Source organism: Chinchilla lanigera, unplaced genomic scaffold, assembly GCF_000276665.1.
Source record: "Chinchilla lanigera isolate Chin_1 unplaced genomic scaffold, ChiLan1.0 scaffold00014, whole genome shotgun sequence".
Taxonomy (NCBI): domain Eukaryota; kingdom Metazoa; phylum Chordata; class Mammalia; order Rodentia; family Chinchillidae; genus Chinchilla; species Chinchilla lanigera.
In genome coordinates this window covers 30,606,958-30,633,807 of record NW_004955415.1, presented here as the reverse complement: position 1 = coordinate 30,633,807, position 26,850 = coordinate 30,606,958, and the positions used below count along the sequence as shown (strand labels likewise).

Genomic DNA, 26,850 nt, shown 5'->3' with positions numbered 1-26,850 from the left:
GAGGATGTTGGTATGGTTTGTATCTGAAATGTCCTCCATGGTCTCCAGTGTTCAGAGGCAGGGATTTTGGAAGGTGTCTGGATCATGGGTAACTACACTCATTAGTGAATTAATCCACCACTAGGAGATGGGGCCTGGTTGGAATTTCCCTGGGGCATGACCTGCCTTGTCCATGGCCCCTCCCTTCTTCCTGTCTGCCTGCTTCCTGGCTGTCATGAGTCAAGCAGCTCTGCTCCCCCGTGCCCTCTGCCAGGACATTTCTGCCCTGAGCCAGATGATTAGACCTAGACAGAATGCGCTGAAACCATGAGCCAAATTAAACTACTCCTGATAGGTTGTCAGTGTGTAGTATTGTGTCTCAGCAACAGGAAGGCTGACCAGTATCACATCCCTGGAGGTGTCCAGTGCCCAAGTTCTCAGCACGGTTTCCGCTCTTGTCCCTGGAGGTCAGGAGAGCTCTAGCAGTGCTCACAAACTCCTGCTTTTTCTCTACAGTGTGTCCAGGGAGATTCTTTCTCTATGCTTTGTTCTCAGTGGACGCTGTGTTTCTCATAGTTAAGAAGTCCTTCCAGAGCAGACAGAGTAGGATCTCACCATAGAGAGCCAAGTTTCCACCTGTGCTCTCAGTCAGAATCGATTTCCCCAGGCTAACCTTGTGTACCTGACAGATGGTTTTCTTGTCACAACTGTAGCAACAATGCTGCTCTTTTATAAATTGGTAGTGCATGTCTGCAGGGCTGTTTGTCCTCAAAATGGTAAGCTCTCTTCTGTGTCTTGTCTCTCATATCCCAGGTTCCCAGGGAGGGAAATTCTAAGGTGTTTACATTTCAAAGCTTACAGCCATAGAAACAGTCATAACTCATCCTGGGATAAGTGGCAAGGAATGTCTGGATAGAGAGCTGTGAAAAAGTCTCACTCCCACAATACTGTCTTCTGTATGTGATATTCTGTCATCAAACTGGTTCATTCTGCTGCATATATTTTCAATGGAATTTTTAATCTCCTGAATATCTGTTTGAATCTGTTTCATGGATTCCATTTCTTTCCAATGTTGGGCATTCATGGTTTCTATCATTTTCCTAAGAACTTCTATTTTTTTACATTTTTATCTGCTCTAGAGTCACTGAGTATGTCTCTCATTATGGTCACCATCTCTGTAGTTATAAGAGAAATTATTTCTGACTTAATTTTTTCTAGAGCCTCACCCATCTGCTTTGTTACTTCTTCTATTATCACTTGGCCTAAAGTCAAGGTGGGTGGCTTTCAGATTGTTCTACCTCATTACCACCTGAGTTTCGCTTTGGTGAGCTGAAAGTCTGGGCTGCATCTTGTTTACATGTTTTTTCATTTTCTATTTTTTTAGTTGAATTCCTGGGTTGATGCTTGTAAATTGCCTATGCCAAGTAGCTTTATTGCTATATTTAGGACCCTTAGGAAATGACTACTTCTCAGAAGTATCTTCCACGTATAGTTCTCATTTGGGTTTTGAGTCTGTTGCAAGAGTATACGTCTTCAATTTATTTGGGTTTATGTATTTCTGCCATCTCTGCCAGACAATACTGGAAGGCAGAGTCAAGATCTGAGTTGATCAATCCCAGCAAGCCAGCTATAGACTTACAGCAGAATGATTGATAATGCTGGTGAGCCTGCACCTTTAGTTCTGCTGAAGTGAATTCTGGTTTCTGGCCTAGGGCTGGCACAGATTTATGTCTCCTCCTGGCTTGAGCTTGGCTTCCTGACCCTGATTTCCTGACTCAGAGCCATCAGATAGAGGCAGCCAATTTATTATGGATTGAAACTGGTGCAAACTGTGAGCTAAGTAAACCTTTCTTTTCTTAATTTTTGGCATCAAGTATTTAGTCTCAGCAATGAGAGAAAAGTAGCTAAGATAACCCCTGTGACTGCATGAGGCTTTGGGGGGACATCCAGACACAAACCATAACAGTGAGTTTAAAAATCCAGTAACCTAGCACTGAAGGGTGTAGTAGTGACAGTGTGAGGGGACGAGACAGTTGAGGACTGTTCTATTCTGATCACTAGAGCTGCAGAAAGGTAAATTAACCTCAAACATTGCTTCAGGCACACAAACCTAGTATATAATACACCCAATATTTGATGCAGGACAAAGAATCCAAAATTAATCATATGGAAATTAGAAGGTCCAGGCTTTCGTTAAAAAGCACAAATGTGTGTTGTAGGGCTGAATATGAAGAGAAACATGGCAGATCTGTACACTGCCAGAGACAGAGGGATCAGCAGATACATCTTCTCTCCTGGTGTAATTAAGAATTATAATTGAACACTGAAGGCTGAATATAAACCTAATGAGTCAAGAGAGAAAACAGGAGGAAGGGAAGTGAAGTTCTTCTCAAGCTGACTCCCATCTCAGGGAGAACAGACAAGAACAGCAGGCAGTACGTATTCCTGGGGTGAGCCCCAGCTCAAAGAGGCACAAATTTCCAAACTTCATTAAAACATCTCCCTATCTGTAGGTTACCACAGTCTAAGATATTCTGGCATAGACAATATATGAACACTAACATATATCAAATATGTAGAAAGACAGCATGGATGGCAATATTGTCATCAATGCAGTAAAATTCAAGGCAAAAAACTGTAAGAAAAGAGGAAAAACATCACAGTGGGTACATAACATTGATGCAATCTCATGTACTCATTAGAACTGCACCAAACTATATGAAACAAAATTGATGAAATAAAGTTAAGAATTCATAGATGATAAGTATGGCAATTAGAAATACAGCTGTCTCAGCCTTTGAAAAGTCCAGAAGACACACAAAAAATAAGGATGCGAAGAATGAGGGGTAGGATTTAAAAACTGTTAGCTTTTGCAACAAGAAATATGCTTGGATTTTTTTAGAAAACTTTGAGGAAACTCACCAAGTATAATATCCAAAAAAATAGTAGATAAGAAACACTGGTTGTATTCCTTGTTAGATTATAGTAAAACATGACACAGATGTGCAGAAAGATGCAAACATTAGCCGAATATCTAAAAGTATTTGGGTCAATTTAGTGGACCTATGGGGAAATGGAACCCACGTTTGGAATACTCAGCACCTTGGACAGACCGTGAGCCCAGAGCTCTTGGCACTGATGAGCTGATCTGGTGGGCAGAACGTTGAGCTTTGTCATCCTCTCTACCCGCATCATAGAGGAGGAGATCCAGGGTGGAACAGGAGATCCAGGGTGGAACAGGATGAATCCCTCACCCAAGACAGGGTCACAGGTCAACACTCAGAGCTGTGTGCACAGTTGTGCTCCAGGGCTCTGTTAACCACAGGGGTAGAAACCTGTGTCTTCACCTGTTTTCTCTAGAATTCGCTCAAGTGAGGCTTAAGCCTCCACCCTTCACAGTATCAGGGTCACTATGATCTCCGCATTGCTGAGCCTGAGGTTCAGTTCTTGGCCTTCATCCTCTGTTTCAGCAGCATCCTGCTACCTGATTCCCTGAATCTTTACTTGCTTCCTCGCACAATGCCTTCTTTCAGTCACTCCACTTCATGTCTCCCTCCTTCCTTCCTGCCTCCTTGACTCTGAACTGTGGTGGCCCAGGATTTCCTCTTGGGTCTCTACTCCTCTGATTTAGGTGACTAAATGCATTTGTCATGGCTTCAAGGATATCAATTTGAATTAGTGATGTTTGCAACTCCTTTACCTTGAATTTCAACCCTCCTTCATCCCTGGAGGATGAAAAATGCAAACCGCATGCTCAGCATTTCCATGTCTGTGCCATGCAGAACAATTCCTGCGTGATATGTCCACACCACAGGTCCCCTTAACCCCACTTGCATTACCACACTGACCTGTGCTTTCCCTCACTTCCCCTGTCCTGCTTACAGTTCCTTTGTCCATCCAGCAGTGTGGGATGAGGCATCCTGAGTCCTCATCCATGGCTGTATTAGTCAGCTTTCCTGTTGCTAATACAAAGTACTCAACACATACCACTTAAAGGAGGAAAGATTTATTTTGGTTCATAGTTTTAGGGGGATCACTCCATGGTCAGCTGACCTAAAACCGAAACAGGCTGAAGAACGAGCCAGTGGAGAAAAGCTGCTCATGCCATGGAAGGCACAAAGCAAGAGAGAAAGCAGGAGCCAAGAATGAGAATGGAGACTTCCAGGTCACACCCACCAGTGACCCACCCCTTGCAATCAAGGCCCACATTTGAATGTGAGAACTGGGGAGAGTATTCTAGATCTAAAACATAACCAAGGACCAGGAACATAGCTCAGTGGCATAAGTTCCTGCCTGGCAAGCGCAAGGTCCTGAGTTCAATTCCTGGTACCAAAAAAAAAGAAAAGAAAGAAAAAAAAAAACCCTAACAGATCTAAAACATAACCTTCTGTCCCTGGGCCCCAAATGTTTCATGCCCAGCTCCTTATGAAATATGCACTCAGTCCATCCCTCCCTAAGATTTGCCAACATTTTAACAGCTCCAGAACTGCTGAAAAGTCCAGGTCAAAATGAGACAGAGGAGTGCCTAAATTGTTCACTTTTCCCATGCTACTGGAGGAGGGAGTGGCTTGGCAGGAGTTTTCTGCCCCTCCCCTTGCCTCAGTTTGCTCCTCCTTGCAGCCCAGTGGCCTGGGACAGTTTGCTTTGGTGCCCTTACTGGCCATCAAACTACCACTCTCCACTCCAACATGATTGCATCCATAGGCAGTGTGGTTCCCTCCCACACCCTGGCGCCTTCAGAGGATGCTGTTGCCTTTTAGAAGGAAAAGAAACCCTGAGTGGGTTTGATCAAGGATGAAGGAATCTAGGTCCCTTATTGGCATACGCAGAATTCAGAATGATCTTTCAGCCCTCCCCCTGAATCATCCAGGTCTGCACCTGCTATATAAGCAGCACTTTCTCCCCAGCCACTTCTTGAGTTAGTCTAGAAAGTCTTCTTCCTATGTTCTAACCTTTATGTGGTGCAGCACAGGCCCTGTTAAAATACTCATTTTAGTGTTCCTATAAAACTGCTCTTACCTTATTTCTCAGGTAATGCGGGCTCCCAAAGTTTGATAAATCTAGTTGGGATTTTTTAAAAATACTGAATAGTGTCCATAGAGCAATAAACAGTGCTCTTAGCACTAAAGAGCTCCAGAGACCGGCAGACAATGAAGACTCATGGCAGAGACCAGCACATGTTGCCATTAGACAGAGATGACCAGCACCTGGCTGTGTCTACTGTTGGCATCCAGCACTATCTGGCATCATCTGGTGACATCAGGACTTCTGGCAGAGCTGCATGTTGTCAATTCATGATTTCCATCTGAATCATGCAAAAGAACATTTTTGGCTACACAAAGTATCTTCTAAGATAAAAGGCAAAGTCTTAGCTGTCAGATCATTGTTATAATTAAAAAGAAGGTTAGAAACTTCCAATAGATAATGGCCCAAGGTAAATATTAATGTTCCAAAAGGAAGGAATAAGGGAATAGACAGAAATAGGATCAAAGCAAGACTGAAACCCAGCAGGGCAAACATCTAATCCTGTAGCTCCTTGTCCAACATCCAGGGCTGCTTGTAGTGAAATGTGAGCCTCCAAGGGTCTCTGCAGTCCCATGCCTAGGGTCCTATCAGTTGCAGCCCACATGGTCTCTTGGGCTGGCTCTGCTTAGTGCCTGAAGCTCTGCTTAGCTGATATTTCCTGCTCCTGGCATCTGAAACTTTCTAAGATCTATGTTGTACTATTGGCTTTCTATCACAACTTTACACACTACACTTTCATGGGCTCTTGGCAGGAATGAGTCCCTGTGACACATCTTTGCCAGGTCTGCCAAGGCTTGAGAAATCTAGGTGGAAGAATCCATGATCCTGTATCTCTTGCATCCTGCATGGCTGAAAACCAGCACTGCGTTGATGACACCAAGATTGTCTGAAAACTTGAGCAAGATCTGGGATATCATGGACCATGGCTGAAGCACCCTCTGTAAGATGTGAATAAGCAGACATTCCAGAGAATTGCTTCTCAAATGAAGAATTAACAGTTTCATACTCTTGAATCTATAATGATTTCTCAGAAACTCTCAAGATATCTTTCTTCTTGCATCTTTAGAAAGGATGTGGTTTCTTTTAATGCTAAATTTTTCAGCCACCATGTTCTCCTTTGCCCAAATTTTTCAGGAGCTGCCATTCTGGTAAAACTGTAAATTGTCCACATCACTAAGCCCTGCCATTTGCTCTTGATCCTCACTATAGATGTGGCTAAAATCAGATAGCAGTACCAATACCACAGCATGATGGTTGTGCTGCCTTGAAACTTCCTCCCCTGGGGGCTGGGGATTTAGCTCAGCGGCAAAGCGCCTGCCTTGCAAGCGCAAGGTCGTGAGTTCGGTTCCCGGTACCGGAGAAAAACCAAAAAAAAAAAAAAAAAAGAAATTTCCTCCCCTGGATTAATTCACTTTAACGTCCTCTAAATCTCAGGGCAGCTAGCATGATGTTTCCCAGGTAGTAATCACTTTGTCATGAATGTTGTCCAAATGATTAAATAGTCTGAAATCAGCTTCCTTGCTGGTTCCTCACAACATTCCCAGCCCTGTGTCAACATCTTGTGTTTCATACCCATTGGATCCCACAGTTGCACTAGGGTTAGGGCCCTGCTCTAAGGTTCCTCACTTTTCTGATGAAGACAGTGAGACTGGGTGGGCATGACTAGTTGCCCAGGGCTGAGAGCCCAGTCCCACATCTGTGTCCCTTCTGAGCCTCATTGGCTGTGACCTGGCTTGGAGGGTGCACATGTTCCTCTTTCCTCCACAGCGAAACAAGCTCAGAGCCTTCATGCGAAGCTGTTAGGACTGTGAAACTGAACTTCTAGGTTGATTCAGTTTTAACTAATTTAAATGTATATAGTTACACATGGCTAGTGGCTGTCATGTTATACAGTGTAGTTCAGCATAACCACATACAAACCGCATCCTCCAATATCAGTTTGTGCCGACATTTAGAAGAAAATAGATTCCTTCTATAATCTGCATATTCTTGTTTCCCAGAATTTTTATGTTGAAATCTAATTTGTGGTGTGTTGGTGTTAAGAGATTAAGCTTAGGAAGGTGACCAAGTCACAAAAACAGAACTTGTAGGTGGGGCAACTGTCCAGACTCTCATCTTTTCTATGGGGAAGTAGTCTTTGGATGTGGAGAAACATGGTAACAGATAGAACAGAGGTGCAACGTGAGTGCTTGTCCACTGCTGGTTTTCAGAGTGAGAGGTTCAGAGTATGTCCATCAGGAACATAAATGTTCTGTCCCCCATGGCCCTCAGGTGTCCTGTGTGCTCACCTACAGGGAGTGAGCAGCCTGGGACATCCATCCAGCAGGTGACCCTAAAGTTACCTCAGGCAGGGATGGTGCTGCTGCTTTGGGGGCAACTCTCCCTGCCCTGCCCCCTGAGTGCCTGAGCAAGCAGCTCTTCGGGGGATGTAACCATCACTCCACAGTGCTGCTATCCTGGCAAATTTGAAGCAGCATTGCCAGGGCTCTGGGTCCCTCAGGCCACCTATGTGAAGGCTCCGTGCAAAGGAGAGCTGAATGATGGGGACTCTGCTCATGTCACAAGGGTCAGAGTTCCAGGCCAAAACTGGGCAGCATATGCTACAGCCCAGGTCTCCTGGAACTGCTTCCAAGTTGGCCCAATCCCTTCCTTTGCTGTTCTTTGCACTTTAATGCCAAAGGTGAGCTAGGAAAACCAAAGGAAACCAGTGCCTGCCTTGACCTACCAGTGTTCCCCGCACGGCTCTCCTGTCATTGTCAGCATCACTCAGGACCTGGTGTGGAGGTCTCTCCATAGCCATGGACCATGTTCTCCATGCATGCATGGTGCCATCTTCTGCTGTGTGTGGCAAACTTGTGCTTCCTGACACAGAGCTGGTGACAGGTATGCTCTGTGACATGCTGTGAGTGGAACTGTTAGTGTGCTAAGTGTGAGAATAAGTGGAAGAGATTGGATGCATTGGCTGCATTTCCTCCCCAGCCTTCTCACTACTGCAAGTGGAGGGGTTCCACTAGCCTTATCTGTCTCACTGAAAGTGGAGCAGACTTTACATGGAGTGAAACAGAGCCTTGGCTCAAGCTCTGAGGATTCAGAGACTCTCAGCTGAGCCAGCTCAGATCCACCTGCTGTAGGTCCCTGCTTTACCTGCTGTTGGTCCTGGGTCCCTCCAAGTCCCTGCAAGGACCTTGGTAAAGATCATCCTGGGAGCTGACCATGTCCACTATCCTAACCAGGACAGAGACCACAAGGAGGAGCCTCCTTCTGCTGCAGCAGCTGTGCTTGTGTAGACATTGGTCACACTGTTGCCCACTGTGCAGGGTGTCACAGCAGGTTGAAACATTGCAGAGGGACCATGTAGATTGGGTCTTGGGCAGAGGATCGAGAAACAGAAATGCAGCTAAAATTATAGACTGATCACATATGTGAGGCAAGCCATGAAAACAAATCATTCCAGTTCTGAGAGTGTGAGGTGCTCTGGTGAGAGGTGTTCAGGTGAGACAGGCAAAGTTGCTAGGCAGAGGGGTTAAAATTGACATCAACTTCCTAAGTGTATAAATAAACCTTCTGTGGGGGTTGAACAGTTCCTTTTCCTCTCAGCTGGAAAGAGAGCTCCAGCTGACCTCAGCTTTCTGTTTATTGTCTCTTGTTTTTATTTCTCCATCCTCTACATCCTACACCCTGGGAACTTGAAGAGCTACACTAGACATAGCTTACTGGCACCTGAGCAGGAACCGGGGTTTGAAGAAATGGTGGGTGAGAGGACACTTCTCACTGTGCTTGCAAAAGGGGGAGAAGTCCATTGATCGCAGAGTTTGATTAATCACAGAGAATACTGATTAATCACAGAGTTTTATTGATATTGATATTATCAGGTGTAAAACTTAAGGCAAGAGAAAAATGGGCTCATTAGGGCCAAAGAGAAAAATGGGCTCAGAGGAAACAAAAGTGAGAGACAGATTCCTCCTTTCTCAAGAACCACAAATGTATAAGGAACTGTTTGTTGTATTCCTGATTCCTGTATTTACTTTACTTTTGTTGATTTGCATTAGGGAGTTCTTTAATGGTCATAGATTTGTTGGGATAACCATAAAGGATTTGGCTCGGAGCACTAGTTTACAATCAAGTTCCAAGCAGGAAAAAGATGGTGGAATAATAACCACCCTGATAACCTTAACTGAGCTACAAGCAGCAATGCCCACCTTTTCAGTTCAGAGAAATTTTGCTGCATCACAGGTTGGAACTTCTGTCTCTCAGAGAGTAGAGCCGTTTTCTCTCATTCCATTGCAATTGGCACAAAAAGAAGCCAGATGGGTGGGGGAGTCCATGGAGGGTTTTCAACATGTCTGTCCTGTTACTGAAGTTCAAGTTCCCTGTAATCTTGGACAAGTTATACATCTTCATGAAGCTGTACCCTTTAAGACCTTAAAAATATTAAAACAAGTGATCCCTATCTATGGCCCTAAAGCCCCTTTTACCTTAGGTTTAATAGAACTTATAGAACAACATATTATAGCCCCAAATCATTGGAAAGGAATAACTGCAGCGTATTTAAATCTGGGAGATTATTTTTTGTGGATAGGAAATTTTTTTTCAATTGTGCATGAATCAGGCTGCTCACAGGGCGCTCATAGCATAACCACTACAGAAGACATGTTAACCAGAGAAAGTGCCTTTGCTGCCACAAATCATCAACTTACTTTTGAATTACAAGTATATGAACAAATTAAAATAGCTGCCACAAGGGCTTGGAGGGAGCTTCTTCAAAAGGTGAGACACCCCTTGATTTGACTTCCATTCCTCAGGGTTCTGATGAAACCTGAGATTTTGTGGCATGCTTATTGTAGGCTATGGGAGGATTGTAAGTGATATAGAAGCTAGCAAGTTAACAGTTCTACAGTTGACCTTTGAAAATGCAAATAAATGATGTAAAGGGGTTTTAAAGAGCCCACAAAAAATGGGCTATACTGGCTGAGGTTATTTGAATTTGTGCAGACATTGGCCTCTCATATGTGCAGGGGGTTACCTTGGCATCAGCTATCACTTAGGTTATTCATCCACAGCCTAGAGGAAAGGGGAAAAACAGGGTTACTTATTTCAGCTGTGGGGGCAGCTGGGGCATTTTGCCAAAAATTACTCTGCTGCACCTATAGGGGTAGCACAGCTGCTATCTGTCCCTTCAATAAAACCTTCTGCTATCTGTCCAAAGTGTAGACAAGGGAATCATTGGGCAAATGAATGTAGATCCAAAAACTAATGTGGAAGGCAGGCCCATTTCTGGAAACTTCCAAGGGGCCTGTTCTGGTCCCACTAGACAGTGGAGACACTTTCCCTAATTTTTCCCCAATGCTATCCTCCCACACCAAGCATGTTTCTGACCTCTGCTGAGTGACAAAAGACAGTGGAGGCTTGGACTTCTGTCTCTCCTTCAGATTCATTATAACTCCTGAAGTGGGACCTCAAATTATTCCTATTGGAGTCTCTGACCTTTGCCTCATAGAACAGTGGGACTCACGCTAGGCAGCAGCAGTCTCCCTTTAAAAGATCTTCAGCTGTTGCCTGGTGTCATCCATGCTGAATATATTAAGGAAATTAATGTTATGGTTCAATCTATCTGAAACACTGTTCAAAGTCACACTAGACTCTTACATCACACAACTGATCATGTTTTCCCTGAAAAATATTGGAAAAATCTATAAATAAGGAAAGGGGATTCAAGAGTTTTGGGTCCTCTGATATGTATTGTGTTCAACAGATTAAAAAGGATCATCTTGAGATGGAATTGATTATTGAAGGAAAAACATTTAAAGGGCTTTTAGACACAGGTGGGAATGTTTCAATTATTTTCCAACATCATTGGCCTATGACATAGTCTCTGGACATTGCAACTACAGATCCACAGGGTGAGATCAGTGTTGCTTAGTTCTAACTCTTTGGTGACTCATCAGATGTTGCAGGAAGTCTTCCTTCCCACTGAAGGGCTTGGTACAAACAACCAGGGAAGGAAAGAACCTCTTCCAGTTTTCCAAAATGACCATTTTGATGTAGGCTACTTGCCTTCACATTTTGAGGAGGGGTCTTGATTTGTTCTCTGACCCCACAGATGGCATCCAAGATAACTTGGAAATCTGATGACTCTGATTGGGTTGATCAATGGCACCTCACTCAGGAGAAGCTTACAGCAGCTTATACAGTGGTTAGTGAACTGATGATGGCAGGGCACCTGGAATCCTCCCCTAGCTCTTCAAAAACCCCAATTTTTGTAGTAAAAAAGAAATCAGGATGATAGAGATTACTACAGGATTTGTAGACTCTTTATCACACCATGGAACCTATGGGAGCACTTCCACCAGGATTGCCTAGTCCCTTAGCTATTCCTTTACATTTTTCTATCATGATGATTGATTTAAAAGACTTTTTTTTTTTTGCTATCCCTCTCCATCCTCAAGATAAAAAACGTTTGCCTTTAGTTTACCCTCTATTAATCATTCAAGTCCCTACACACCTCTTCCAATGCTGTTGTCTGCCACAAAAAATGGCAAACAGTCCCACCCTATGTCAAGAGTTTGTGGCTGCAGCTGCATTGTCAGTCCTTCAGGCTCATCCATCTGCTTATCTTCTCCATTACATGCATGATATTCTTCTAGCACATGAATCCTCATCCACCTTGCACCAAGTATTTTTTCAATTAAATAATGCCCTTCATAATTCAGGCCTAGTACTGACCACCCCCAAACGATGCAAACCACAGCACCTTTTTCATATTTCGGTCACCTTATCCAGCAAAGACATATTGTGCCCCAAATTGTTCAGATTCAGGTTAATCATCTTGCAACCCTAACTGACTTTAAGACTCTACTTAGTAATATTAATTGGTTCTGCCTAGCTCTTAAGCTAATTTGTCTTTTTTTTTTTTGGTACCGGGAATTGGTCTCAGGATTTTGTGCTCTCCAAGTAGGCACTTATGCCACTGAGCTATATCCCTAGCCTTCAGTTCTTAAGCTAATAACTCATGATTTAGCCCCTGTCTTTGATATTCTTAAGGAAAACCTGGCCCCCTCTCTCCAAGAGTACTTACATCAAAGTCTGAAGCCACCTTTGACAAAGTTAATATGGCTCTCTCTAAAGCTCAGCTCTCTAGAGTTGACACATCTTTGCCAATGCTTTTAATTAGTATTCCAAATCAACATATGGCCACTGGGGTCCTTTTGCAGTCTCAGGGCCCTCTACAATGGCTACATACAGCACATCCTCCACATGAAACCATTGCACCCTTTTGTGATGCTGTGCAAGACTGATCACACATGGGCAGATGCATGCTGCTCAACATTTTGGATGTGAGGTGCAAAATATTATTGTTTCCTTTTCTTCAGTTCAACAACAATGGCTAAGGAAATTCTTGTTTTCTTGGCAAACTGCATTAGCTAACTTCCCTGCTGTTATTGATTGTCATTATCCTCTAGATAAATTAATTCAATTTGCTTCCCTCACATCCTTTGTCTTCCCGTCAAAAATAAGCTCAGTTCCCATAGCAGGAGGGTTCTCTGTTTTCACAGATGGCTCCTCCCCGGGTAGGGAGGTAACGTTACAAACTCTTCTTCCTGAATAAAGGATATGGGGTTTCTCTTCTGCACAAAATATGGAATTGGAAGCTGTTATATGGGCCTTACAAGATTATTCATCCCCTCCAATTAACTTATTTTCAGACAGTGCTTATGTTTGCAGTGCGATGTGCCACATTGAAATTGCCACCATTCACACTAACCAGGAAGATCTATTTCATTTATTTTACACTCTGCAATTTGCCATTCAGTCACATCACGTCCTGTTTTATTGGTCATTTGCATTCTTATTCCCAACTGCCAGGACCTCTCCCTGAGGGAAATGCTGCAATAGAGGGATTCCCAGCTACTGTTACTGTCATTTCCTCAGACACCATTCAACAGGCTTCTGTTTCCCATGTCACCTTTCATCAAAATGCATAGGACTTACATGTATAGTTGCATTTAACCCAGGAACAGGCTAAACAAATTGTTAAACACTGTTCCTCATGAGTAATACATTTTCCTTCACCTTCTTTGGGGGCTAATCCCCAAGGATTATACCCCAATCATCTCTGGAAAATGGATGTCACTCACACTTCTGAGTTTGGCTCTGTATGCTGAGGCCACATTTTAGTAGATACTTCCTCAGGATTTGTTTTTTGCTTCAGCCCACACTGATGAAGCAACTAAGTGTGTCATTGCTTATTGTTTGAATGCATTCAGTAGCCTTGGCTGCCCATGGGCACTAAGACTTCCAATCACCCATCCTATACAAGTGCTGTCTCCCAAATGCTTTGGAAAACTTTTCACATTTCCCTTACCACAGGAATTCTTTCTAACCTTCAAAGTCAAAGAATTGGTAAATGTGCTCACCATATGCTCAAAATTCAATTACAAAACCAAAATATAGAATCCTTCCCTACAAAATTTACATGTCATGATAGACTTCACTTGGCAGTATATATGATTAAGTTTTTAAAATCCTGCTAGGCATACGACTACAACAGCAGAAAGATAACCCAATCAGGTAAAAGAAAAAATAGCTAGGAAATGTCCTTTGGGAAGACCTTCACACTGGACAATGGAAAGGACCCAGTCCAGTGCTCATTTTAGGTGAAGGGTTTGCTTGTGTCTTTCCAGAAAATGCTGAACAGCCTATCTGGGTACCAGAGCATGCTAGCTGGTGTATCATGGACCCAGGCCTGGAGAAGGAATTATCTCCACCTTTCAAGAAGCTGATGCTTGGTCTGACGACAGTGATGCCTTGGAGGCTGTTCTACAACTGATAGAGAAGCATGGGGCTCCTCCTGACCTGAGACCAATTGAAGGAATTGACCCAGAATGTCTAGGAAATGGTATCCAAGAAAGGGAAAGTTCTGAGTAGGTGGTAAAGTGCTTGGAGATAACTGAGCTGCAAGTTACGTGAAAGAAGGGGACACAAAATTCATAAGTATTCTTAAGACAAAATAAAATACAAACATTACATGTTAATCACAGATAAAAGATTTTATTCCTTCCAAATTCTTCTCATAAGAGATCTCTGCTAACCAACTTTCAAATAAATTTGATTACTCCATTTATAACTACAAACTTCTAAAATTGTAGGAGAGTTCTTATAATTCAGTTTAGTGAAATATATGAGTGCACTCTGACTATACAAGATGTTTGTCTGCTTGTCCAATCTGTTAAGCTGTGTATTTGTTTATTTGCCTGCTTGTCCTTTTTGTGACCAGCTGTTTTTTTATTTGAGCACAAAGTTTTTCTCTTTTTTCCTTTTTTCTTTTGCAGTTTTGGGTCATTTGTCTTTTTTATAAAATAACTTGGTTTATAGATTTAAAATCATGCTTCCTCCTGGGTTGCCAACTGGTCAAAATGATATCAAATTTGGTTTTCTCACAGGTTTTCAAAAATTGTTAAGCTAATTACACAAAAATCCCTTTGGGTGCAGGGAAATTGCTGCACAGGATTCCAATTGATAGGTAAGAAAGGAGAAGCCTAGAGACATTATCCAATTCTTGTTCACTGATGGGAGTTCCCAATGATCTCATAGCCTTATGGGAGAGACCTCAATAAATGTTATTAAAATATGCTATTGTAATATGTTTGCATTGCTCATTCATCAAAGTATTAAGTTTTCTAGACCATAAGGTTTTTGACCTCAGAGTGTTCTGGTACAAAGGTTTTCATATGACTATGACAATTGATTGTTATTGATTCTTATTTTTTTCTAGTGTACTGAATATATTCATGCCTGCAGATGTGCAGGTCTTCCAAACTATGAAATGAGGATTGCTTATAATGACAGACTTTTCTTTTAGATTCAGACATCCGCCTTCACTACAAACTTATATGATATACATCCCATTAAAAGGCAATGTTAGATGAAAATATCTTATGTATTAGATAGAGCTGATTGATTAAAAAGGTTATGCTATGTCCTGCGATGACTGTATTGCTGTTGTCTGATGGTGTACTGAAATGAACAGTTAATGCTCACAATTACGTATGTTCTGATCGACTTTGCATGCTTGTGTCTGGTGGTCTGAGTAACTGATTTGAATGTAACAATATGCAATGGAATTACAATGGTGAACTCCTACCATCGTGTCTAGTGAAACTCTGTTATCTCTAATGTATTACTGAAGAATTATTTTCTTATTCTCTTTAATGGTTTGAGCAATCTTTCATTCTGACATCTGATAATCTGAGCAATGTAATTGAGGATAGCAATATGCAATGTAACAACCACTGTTCGTTTGTATTAATTGGTCTTGAAAGCTGCATCACTTTGAATGTTCTTGCTTTGATTTGTTTATGTTCATGATACTGGTATGCTGCTACTGTTCTATTTTTTGCTTGTTTCTCATGTACTACTCTCTTTAAAATGAAAAAAAGTTAAAAAAATAAATAAAGTTTATGCTATGTCAAAATGGAAATTTAAGTATGTTACAAAATGTCATGATTATTATGCTGCAATATTATGTATGGCTTTTGATTTCTACTTTTCTATGTAAAATATGTATAGTGGGCCCAGGAGAGTGGTCACAAGAGAAAAAAAATCTCCCAAGCTTACACAGAAAGAAAATTGGTCAAACAATGGCTGTGACTCATCCAGAAGGCTGACACTGACAGAAGTACTAAAAAGTACTGTGCATAGTTTCAAGCTATATCCTGAGGAGACTTCACTGATTTTGATAGATAACAAAACGCTGATTAACACAGGTCTCATCTTAACTTGATCTTGAACATCGAACAGAAAAGTATAACCACAAGATGTACAAAACAATACCTTGGTAATATGATAGCTATAACAATTTAAATCACTAGCACCTTTTGACAATTGCAAGCTACACTGGTAACTGATAACTGCGATGGATTAATGGAGTGTATAGAGTTAAATTTCTGAAAACAGGGACCCAAAATCCTTGGACTTGGAATCTATAACCTACATGAGTAAGTTCACTCAGAAAGGAAACACTTTGAGAATGAGAAGGTCTTCTACAGAGTCCTCCAAATGCAGCTCCCCCACCTTCAACTGACTACCCATCACTTGCAACCATAAAACATAAAGGGAGATGGAGGAGCAGCTAAAGCTGGAGATCAATCACACTTGTGAGGAGAGCCACAAAAACAATCTGTTCCAGCTCCAAGAACTCTAGGTACTCAGGCAAGTCAGCTACAGGTGCTAGGCAGAGAGGTTCAAATTGACATCAACTTCCTGAGTGTACAAATAATATTCTGTGATGGTTGAGTAGTTCCTTTTCCTCTCTGCTGGAGAGAGGGCTCCACCTGACCTCAGCTTTCTGTATATTGTCTCTTATCTTTATTTCTCCTTCCTCCCACCATTCCTCCCCCCAGGAATCCTCCCACATCATGGCAGCAGCTAGGAAACTGGGTAACTTACTGTATCCTGGGGTGGAGATAACTGTCTGTCTCTCCTTTTCTCCTTGTTTTTTGTGTTTTGAACCTGGACACTGAGGATCCTGGGCTGCAGAGATTTCAGGCAGGCAGAGCAGGAATTCTGCAGGTCCAAAGCAAAGAACCTGCTAACAGTGACCCTCAGATCACCACTCGGGGGATCCTTGTCACCCTTACCACCCAACTGGCTCCTTCCACCAGCACAGCTGTCCAGCTCACTTTCTGTGTCCCCTGGAGAAGGGGGAGGGGGACAATGGGGTAAGACCAGGAGTCTCCTGGAGAAAGCAGATGGGAGAAGCAGCAGAGCCAGAGAGGAAGAGACAGGAGGAGAGGGGAGGAGAGGAAACCACTCTCCTCTGTTCACAGTGCCAAAGGCACCTCCCCTCCCATCACCCACCAGACTCCCTGTTAAACAGGCCTCAAACTAGAAGTGATCTTGCTCTCAGTTGGAGGAATCTACCCTGGTAAACATGACTCCTTGGCTACACAGTGTCTCATATTCTCTGACACATTTCTGGTGTATGTTATGATTTCGGTGCTGAAAATACCTTCCTATTGGCCCCCAGGGTCTTAGGTCACACCAGAGACCCTAAGGAAGATGCGCTCCCTGAGAACAGCATGAGAGAGGAGGACTACTGGGTGCTGAGGAGTGGGGGCCTCAGTGACTGTCCATGCATTGTGACTGACCCCTCAGGAAATGGCTTTCCATTGATGGCACTCAGCTTCTCAGTCCTGGTGTCCAGCAGACTGTGGCTGTTCTTGGCTGGTGTCCATCGCCTCTGCACTCAGCTCAAGGTCACTGCTGTCACCTAAGGGTTCTGTGGGCCAAGACCAAGCAGCTGGCTTGCATTGCCCAGCTGGCTGTCCAGAACGGGGACCTGAGACCTGCTTGTTGTATGAGGGTTCTGCCTCTCATGGCACGAGCACTGCAAGAGAACCAGGATGCCTCACACCTGTCCGCTACCCTGCACCCTCTGCTGCTTTCTGCCTTCTGTGCTGAGTCACTGTGCTGTTCACTCTCTGAAATGGAGCATCTCCCCACTTCTCCATGGAGGACCATGCTTCAGAGCCTTGTTTACAGCCACAGAAGAACTTGCCAAAGAGCAGTGAAGAACCACAGTTCCAGACCAGCACTGCCCTGAACTAGAACCTCAGGTGCTTGCTATGCAGGGGGGTGCTCCCCTAATGCATGAGCCAGAACCTTAGATCCTGCCTGCAGGTAGTGTGGTGGGCCCTCAGAGTTTGATTATTGGCAGGGTTTTGGGAGCAAGTAGCACCCTGATGGTGAGCAGTGAGATCCTACACTTGGGGCCTGCATCGGTGAAATATCAGGAAGTCGGTATAAAGCAAGGTTGGCTCTTCTTACCCCACTCTTCTGTCCCTGGACAACGTCCTACATGCCCCGTCATGACAGAAAGCAGCAAGAGTCCCTAGACACTGCTGCCTTGCTGTTCAAAATCCAGCCTCCAGAAACTTTTCTCGGAAATGAAACTCTTTGGTTCTTAATTTCCTAGTCTCAGGGGACCCGTTCTAAAAGGAGGGAATGGATGAAGCAGTGTCGTTGGTGTTCCTGGCTTGAGCTGACACCTGCTATGAAGTTTCTGCATTTTGACTATAATGGAGCTCAGCTGAGCTGTGATGAGAGCCCAGGAGCAGGGGGACAGCACCGCCTCCCCTAGGCAGTGGTCCAGACTCTAGCTCTCCAAGGCCCCAGCCTCCTAGCTCTGTGCCTCTGCTGCACACTGACTTCACTCCAAGCTACAGGGAAAGCATGCAGTGCAGACGGAGGCTGCTCTGTGCCCTGCAGAGAAATGCTCAGCTCCTTACTCTGCTGACCACTGGACTGTGTCTGTACTGGTATGATTTGTTTTGATTATTTTTATTTGTTTTAAGTGGTAGTCTTATCAGCTGCACCTTTGGGAAGAGCAGTTTCAGGTGAGAAGCAAACTGCAGAAAGCAGATCCTCACCATGTCCGCTGCCCACACACTGACAGTTGCCCCACCTTGGCCTCCTCCTCCAGCTGGACCTTGGCCACCAGCTGCTGCCCCCTTGGCCCTGCACTGTCCTCTCCTGAGCTGCTTCACACCAAGACACCTTGCCTGCACCCTGCAGGTAGGACAAATGTGGGGGCTATGTCCAGCACAAGGTTGCACAAAGCAGCCGCATGACCTCAACGACCTCCATGCTCCAGGGCCATCCTTCCAGTGACAGTCCCTGATCTTTCCAATGTCCCCATTGTGCCGCCCTCCCAGAATGTCACAGAGTAGTTGATCAACAGGATGCAGCCGTTTAGACAGATTGGTTTTCCTCACTTCATGATGGGACTTTAAATTTCCTCTAAGTCTGCCGAGGATGTGAAAGTTCATGTCCTTTTGCTCTGAACAGTGCTCCACTGTCTGGATGTGCCCGCTGTCCCACAGTCCTGTCTGAAGGGCATACTGGCTGCTGGCACATTGGGGCCAATTTGGATGCAACTCTGTATACAGGACTCTAAATGGATGTAAGTTTATGGGTCTTTTCAGGAAAGGTCAAGGAACTGGATTGCTGGACCTTAGGGTGAGTGTTTGCTCACCTTTTCAGAACCCATCAAACTCTTCCTCAGAGGCTGCTCCCTTCTCATCCACAGCACTGATGAGTTTCTGCTGCTCCACATCCTCTCCAGCACTGGGGGTGTCAGCATCTGGATTCCAGCCACGCTGGCAGAGGTGATGTCTCACATGACGCATCCTGGTTGTTCACCTTCTGTGTCCTGTTGACAGTGGGTGTGGACTCTGTTCTCAGGTACTCACCTCCACCTGGAGGTCTTTTTCGCTGACGTGTCTGTTAAGGTCTGTGAACTCTAACCATTTTGTATGGTGAAGCTCTGCATCATTTCCAATGTTTTTTAAAAATTATTTTTATAGTTTTTAACTTGTTACTGTCTTTGATTATTTAATCAATCTTACATTCTTATGTCTAGTGGACTGAGCAACTTTGTTGATGATAACAGTATGTAGTATATTGTAAATTTCTCATTTTGTCTTGAGGTCATGTATCATTTTTGCTATTTTTGTGATGTTTTGATTTTGTCTTTGTTGTTTTGTCAGTTTTTTAATTTTTAAAATTAAAAAAAAAACAAATTCAGTACAATAAAATTGTTTCCCCACCAAAATAATAAAAAAGATCTGTGCCCCATTGTTTAATTCAGTTCATTTTGTTCATGTTTAGTTTGAAGCTTTCTTTGTTTTGAGCAATAGGGTTCTGAAAGTTGTGCCTTTCGCAAGCATTTCCCCCTCTATGTCTGATCTCCAGCTCTCTTGACCATGTCTTCTGCAAAGAAGTTTCTCATTTGATTGAAGCTCAGCTCATTGGTTCTCCCTTTTCCTGTGCCAGGCCTTTGAGGCTGCATCTAAGACATCTGTGCCATGCCTCAGCTCATCCAGGCCTTCTCCTGTTGTTTCCTAGGAGCTATGGAGTTCTGCATGGCACGTTGGGCCAATGCACTACCATGAGTTAGATGTGTGAAGGGAGTCAGGTCTGTGTCTGGATTCCCATCCATGTGTGGACGTCCAGGTATACCCGCCCCGTGTGTGGAGAGGCTGCTCCTCTCTTGGAAAGGCCTGTGCTGTGCTCCTCTGCACAGACCCATCAATCATATTGTGTAGATCAGAGGTATATTTCTTCCTCCCTCCCCTATGTCATTGCCCCTCTCACTGCATTCACTATGACTTCCAGTGACCTTGCACAGCAGGGATGGAGGGAACATTCCTGCCTTGTGCCTGTTCTTGGAAGCTTCTAAATCACTTGCAGTGAGTGTGATGTGCCTATGGGTTCCTGTAGACATTCTTCATCAAGGTCATCTTTACCCAGGCCCCTCTCTGTAATTTGCTCTGAGTTCGTGGCATGGAAGGTGTTGTTCTTTCTCAGGTACTCCTTCTCTGTCTGTGCATATGATCATGTGAGTTCTCCTGCTTGTGTTGTTGATGTGATGGTTCATATTGACTTTCAAATCCTGAACCAGACTTTCACACCTGTGAGAACTGTCACTTGGTTTGTATGGATATATCATTGTTTCTGTTGACTTTTATTTAAGAATTCTAGCACATGTCCTTTTAACATGTGCTATTCTATGAGAGTGGCTCACCAGATTTTGCTCATTCTCAGTAAAATGTCTACATCCAATAGATGTGGCCCAGCTGGGGCATCCTTGGAGGAAATTGTCCTCATGGAGATGCAGCCACAAGCCCGTGAGTGCTGAGAGTACTCAGGTGAACAACACAGCTCTTCAGAAATAAAGCACAGGGGCAGCCTGTGCTCCTCAGCTCTGGGGTTTCCCACACCCAAGGACTGGAAACAGAGTCACAGGTGGCCACATACAAACCTACATGGACCTGAAAACTCATACATCCTGGCCCCAGGGCCAGGTTTTCCTTTGCTGCTTGCAGGCCACAGGCAGAATGATGTCCCCACTTCTTACAAACTCTAGGGTTCTCAGGGTCGTGGAGGAGCATGGAGTCATCTTGACCTCACCAGCTGCCTTAGCTTCTGAGCAGAGGGCCAGCCTGGGCTGATGCCTTGGAGCCAGGGCCTGCTTTCTCCTCTCTACTGTGAAATCCCAGATGTGTCTCATCTAACCCAACACCATTTCATGTGCATTGGGATGCTCTGCAGTGCAGGAGCCTTACTCAGGGTCTCAGCTGGTCCTCAGAATAACTCACTACAGCTTTCACACCAGGTTGCTGGGACTCTCATATCACATCCAGGGGCTCCTGTCCTACACTGCTGCTGATTTCTGCGATCCCTCCTCCCATCCCAGCAAAGTCCACAGCAGGTTAAGGTGCTGGTGGACATCGCCCTACTACACCCTGTGCAGTCCTACTAGCTGCCAGGTAAGGGTCCAAGGACCTGTCAAATCTGGCCACTTTCACCCTAGAGTCACTTCCCTGGATCACTGCAAGGGAGAGTGCATTTGGAGAAGAAGGGTCCAGCTCTCGGCCCCAAGTCCTTGCTCTCCTTCCAGCACAGGCACTGGGCTTCCCTGATATGCAGTTTTCACCAGTCTCCAAATTTCGTCCCTGAAACTGGGGCTCAGCCTCCACCACTAGGGCACAGGGGGGCTAGGAATGGAGACAGTCACCATGGACACCTGCCCTGCAGGTCACAAACACCCAGATTCCAATACCACACACACACACACACACACACACACACACACACATACACACATACACATTCAGTATAAAGTACCTCAGTGAGAATTATCCTGTATCATGAAATGACATTTGGTGTAAAGGTTAAATAGACATTTCATTACCACAATATCAACTGTTCTTTTTACTTGCCTGATGTGTCTATCAGAAGTTTAAAGCCACACATGAAGAAAAAGTCACATACGGTTAGTGTCCCACCTCAAGAGGATCATCCCAGGTGTCCCAGCCACAATCAGCCACCTGTGACAATCTCTGGCCTGGACCACCTTGCTCAGAGTAGTTCTTGGGAGATCTGTGGACTGAATGATCAGAGGGCTTAAGGAGAACTCCTGTCCTTTCACGAGTAAAAGGTAGTAACTCCTGCATGGGAGATAAGTTCCTCAACGCAGGGCAGGGCCTGGGCTTGCTGGAACATCAGGAAACACCTTCTTCTTCCCAGAAATTCCTGACATTGGCCTCAGATTTCCTTGACCTCAGAGCCTCTGGGAAGCTAAGACTGCTCTGTCCCCTTTCCTGCAGAAATACAGTTCTGAGTCACAGGACTTAGGGCCAAGAGAGTTCTGGAGAACAGGGAGCTTGTACCTGGGGAAGCTGAGGAGGGAGACAGCTTAGGGGGTCAAGGGAACTGGAGGAGGGGACAGCATGGGAGGAGGAGGAGGAAGAAGGCACCCAGCCTGGAGGAGAGAGGGACAGAGGAGGAGCAGCCAGCACTGGAGGAACAGCAGAAGGGAGGGGCCATCAGGAAAGGAGGGGTTGTGCTGGGAGGTTGGGAGAGCATCAGGGAGGGGCTAGGGCCTCAGAGGATAAAGCACAGCCCCACAGGCCAGCGCTGTGGCCTCTATACCACTGCCCTCAGTGTTCTGCAGCTCTGACTTTGTGTCCTGGAGACACGGCCTCATCCCTGTGTGTCCCTCTGCTGCTCCTGGCTGTGGTGGTCTTGGACCTGGCCATGACCCCCACGGCCTCTAAATTGCATCAGAAGTGGCAATCTTACCTAGTTGGTGGCCAGTAAGATGTAGACCCTAGTGATGAAGGGGTGCAGCAGGCGGTGGATTTCGCCCTCCACGAGTACAACAATGATAACAACGACCTGAACCTCAGCCGCTTGGTGCGGGCGGTGCGTGCCCGTCAGCAGGTGCGTGGTCAACAGGGTGGGGAAGGCTGCACAGGAAATGCTGTCCACCTGCACATTGGTGGCTCCCTTTGCTCTGATCCCTGCCAATGTCCCTACTCCAGGTATGCCCCCTGCTCTGCAGCCATGGCCGGGTGAAGGAGGCTCTACTGGGATGGACCACCACGTGCTTCTCACCCAAGCCCCATCCCTGGTGTTGCTGTTCCTGCAGTCTGTACTGAGCGTGTCCCTCAGTCACTGCAGGGGAAGCCAGGGCTGTGTCCTGGCGGGCACAGAGGGTGACACTTGTCCTTAGATCCCATTCCAACCCCAGCCGGCAAAGGCACCAGGTGCCAGGCAAGGGTCAGGGATTCCCTGGATAATGCTGCCCACCTCCTGGAAGAGACCTGAGGCAGCTATGAACTAAGTGGTCCGGCACCACTGACAGGGATCATGCTTCTGTTCGCTCCTCTCCAGACCTTCATCCACTGTCCTTCAGCTCCTTGCTCTGACATGACCTCAGGTTTGCAAAGCAGGCAAAGCAGGAGCAGTGGGCACCCTGGTTCCTGCACGCACCTCTCCCATGGTCACCCTTGGTCACAGGCCCTGCTCCTTGCTCTCCATGAAGCATGAGGCTCTGAATGGACATGGGTGGATGCTTCTATAACATCATGCAGCGAACCCCTAAGGACACTAAGGCAGTCCAGGGTATATCCCCTGTGAGCTGCAAGGGTCCCTGTGGGCTGTGGGGTGTCCCCTGCTGCAGAGCCAGTGAAGAATATCCTGTGGATGGGGAACCAGATTACTGAGGGATCAGCTGTGCTTAGTCCTCAGGCTGCAGCTCTCCTGCACCCATATCCAGTTCTTCCTGTTGGGCACAGAGCCTGCTGGGGTGGACCCACCCTGCCTCCTGGACAGGAAGTGCTGGCTCAGTACCCTGACTGATCCCCAAGGCAGCCTCCCTCCCAGGGCCCAGATCACAGAGTGCAGTGCTGGCTCTGACCTGCCCGTTCCCTGCTTCTGTCTTGCTCTGTTGCATGAGAGTCCTCTTTGAAGCTCCTTGGAAGGGAACAAGTGGAACACAGGGCAGAGACACCCCTCAGGCAGATCTGCTGCAGTGTGGGCTGCAATGGGTTTGACCTGAGCCCTGGCAAGCACAGTGAGTCCAGCGCAGCCAGTACCTGCCACAGTGAGGTGGACGGAGCGCTGAGAGAGTCCTGCTCTTTCTCCCTAGGTGGTTGGGGGCATGAACTACTACTTGGACTTGGAGATTGGCAGAACCACATGTGCCAAGGAGCAGTCCACCCAGGAGGAGTGTTCCCTCAGTGAGGAGCTGGTATGAGCTTGAAGGGGGCAGAGGCAACACAAATACTGGGGCAGTGTGTATGTGTGTGTGTGTGTGTGTTTGGTTATGAGATAGTGAGTGTGGGTAACAGAACAGGGCTGTGCACACAAGCTTGACTGGGGAGCTAAATGGGCCCCTAGGAAGTGAGGTGCTGGGAGATGACCCCTGTGTTTGGGTGCTCCTGCTGGGCAGGAGGGACAGCAGCAGGGCTGGTGAGGAGGGAGTGTGCTCTGTGAGTCCCAGCCTCACCCCCATCAGAGCCAGGCTGAGCAGGTCAGGCTTGAGGAGGCCAAGACCCCACATGGCCCTCAGTCTCAGCCACTCCTGACAACCAGGTCCCTGGAAGCTGCACTCTGGGCACATAGCGTCTGCCACCCTGTCCAGCTTTCTTGTCCCCTGTTCGCCTGGGCTGTCTGTCCCCTGTGTGCCTGTCTGTGCTGCTCTGCACTGAGGTGGAGGTGCTGGGGTGGTGACCACCTGCCCTACCCTGTGACCCCTGGGCTCCTGGCCATAAGAGGCTGGTCCCTGGGGGTCGTGGAGGATGACTACCTGTGATCTCTGAGCTGGAGATATTCCGGGCGGGGACTTCCCCTCCACCACACCTCCCCTCTCATGCTCATGGCTGGGCGTCCTCCCTCTTCCTGAAGCCACACTCACTGCCCTTCTCTCTTTCTTTGGCAGACGCAGCTCTGCTCCTTTGTGGTCCACTCCAGGGCCTGGGAGGACTACATGGCATTAATAAGCTCCAGATGTCACGAGGCTTGAGGTTGTGTTTCTGCCAGGCCAGCACGCCCACCCCTTACCCGTGTCCCCTGCAATGTCCTAAACCATGTGGTCGAGCCCAGGCTGGTGCAGTCTGCTTCATGTCCAAGCACCTGGGCTCTGATACAGCAAGATCTTCAGGGCAACGTGGACACCCTCGACCTGTCCCCTGTTCCTTTCTCCTGTGCTTCTTAACCGTACCTGTCGGGGGCACACATGGCCGTCCCTGCCTTGTTCAACAAAAAGCTGCAGCATTTCCCCTTGTGGTGTATTCTCGGGTGCACTAGAAGGGTTGGGGGAGCTGTCCGCACACCTCGGTGCTGTCTGACTGTCACACAGCCTTCCTGGGCACTTCACACACAGAGGTGGGGCCGAATCATGGGCACTGATGTCCCTCACTCTGTCACCATCACACTTTCTGGGGAGTCTGCCCTTCTGCCCACTGTTTCCAGCTGTCTGCAAGGCCCTGGCTCTGTCCTGGGGATCAGGCTTAGAGAAAGTGACCCAGTCAGCCAACCAAGGTGCCCTCTGCACCCCAGCCTCAGTGACCATCTGAGCATGGCCAGTGGCCCAGGTCTGGCCTCAGGACTCCTGTGGCTCATGGTGGGGTTTTATTGAGAGTCCCTTGTCAGGCTGAGTCCCTTGTGAAAGTGCTTGAAGTCAGAGTGCTCCAGGTCTCAGAAATCTGTGGGATTGTGGGAAATCTTTACACACATGATGAGATTTCCTGAGGATGGGACCCATGTCTGAGTACTCTGCACCCATAGCCTGAAACTAATTGTTACATTATAGATTATAGGAAGAAAGGTTTTATTGGAATGTCAGAGGGAGAATAGGGAAAGATTCAGCTTACATGGCTGGAGGAGTCACCCTGATTTAGGGGTTCAGACCAGCCCCCAAAGAGTTGGGAGGCCACTGTCAAGGACTGGTGGGTGGGCTGGGGTCCCAATGGTCTGTGTCTCATCATCTTGATCGTAGATCTGAGATCTTGATGGCTGAGGGATGGTTTCCTTTCCAGAATGGGACTCTGAGTCCCTGGGTCTCTGTCACCTGGGGCTCCCACTTCCCTGGAATCCAGGTGATCACAGGTTTAAGACAGTGCCTGCAGGTTTCTGGGAGTAGCTGAACATTCCTGTAAACCTCTCACCTTGGAACCTCATTCTCGAAGAGGACAAGACCACAAGAATTCAGGGCTGATCCTAATTCACAAGAATTCAGGGCTGATCTTGCTTCCTAGCAAGATCCTAAATGACTACCACTCCCTACACAGAGCTGAGGAGAGATCTGACTCAGGATTTACAATGACAAGGACACAAAACACAGTCGTGTTCTGCTGTTAGCCACCTATCGGTCATCAGCAGCCCCACTGAAGGGCCATTGTTTGTGGCAAAAATGGCATTTAAGTGCCTGCCTATCCCAAAGCGAAACACAGATGACATTGTTAATGAGGAGGTAGCAAGTGCCTTAGCCTGGGTCCTCCATTGCTGAACACCCACAAGGTCAGTTGCAACAGTGTCTGTATTGGCAGCAGGGTTCCTCCTGCTATCATTCTCTCTGGACACTCAGGGTCCATGTCAGATCCCATCCACCTCACAGGGCATGGCCTGTCTCCCCAAAGTGCCCTTCAGGTTGTCTGCTGGAAGTCATAACTCTGGGGACTGTGGACAGATCACAATGCAAATCTTGTAAGGAAAACCTAAAATAAAGATGCCAAGAGAAACACAGTATAATTGTACAAGAAACATAATTCATAATTTAGTCTTGTCAGAATTAGAACTCTTAAGTCGAATATATTTGCTTAGTAATGTGTCTTTTTGCTTACTAATGGCACCGTGGTTACCCATATCTAATCATGCTAACACAATGAGGAACACAATGGAAAATTATCTATCCTTACAGGCCATGTTGGTCCTGAAGTGGAAGCCAGTACATCAAGGGGTTTTCCTTATCCCTATACTTCAGAAGCCTTGTGCACTTCT

At 46.1% G+C, this 26,850-nt stretch overlaps 1 protein-coding gene across 1 annotated transcript; it reads left to right on the top strand.

Moving 5' to 3' along the window:
- Positions 1-20,611: 20,611 nt before the first annotated feature.
- LOC102012640 (cystatin-SA) lies at positions 20,612-26,740 on the top strand. Its single transcript, XM_005381141.1, has 4 exons — positions 20,612-20,690; positions 22,673-22,788; positions 23,999-24,100; positions 24,791-26,740. Exons 1-4 carry the CDS (start codon positions 20,612-20,614, stop codon positions 24,872-24,874), a joined length of 381 nt encoding a protein of 126 aa, XP_005381198.1. The 3' UTR covers positions 24,875-26,740.
- Positions 26,741-26,850: the final 110 nt, after the last annotated feature.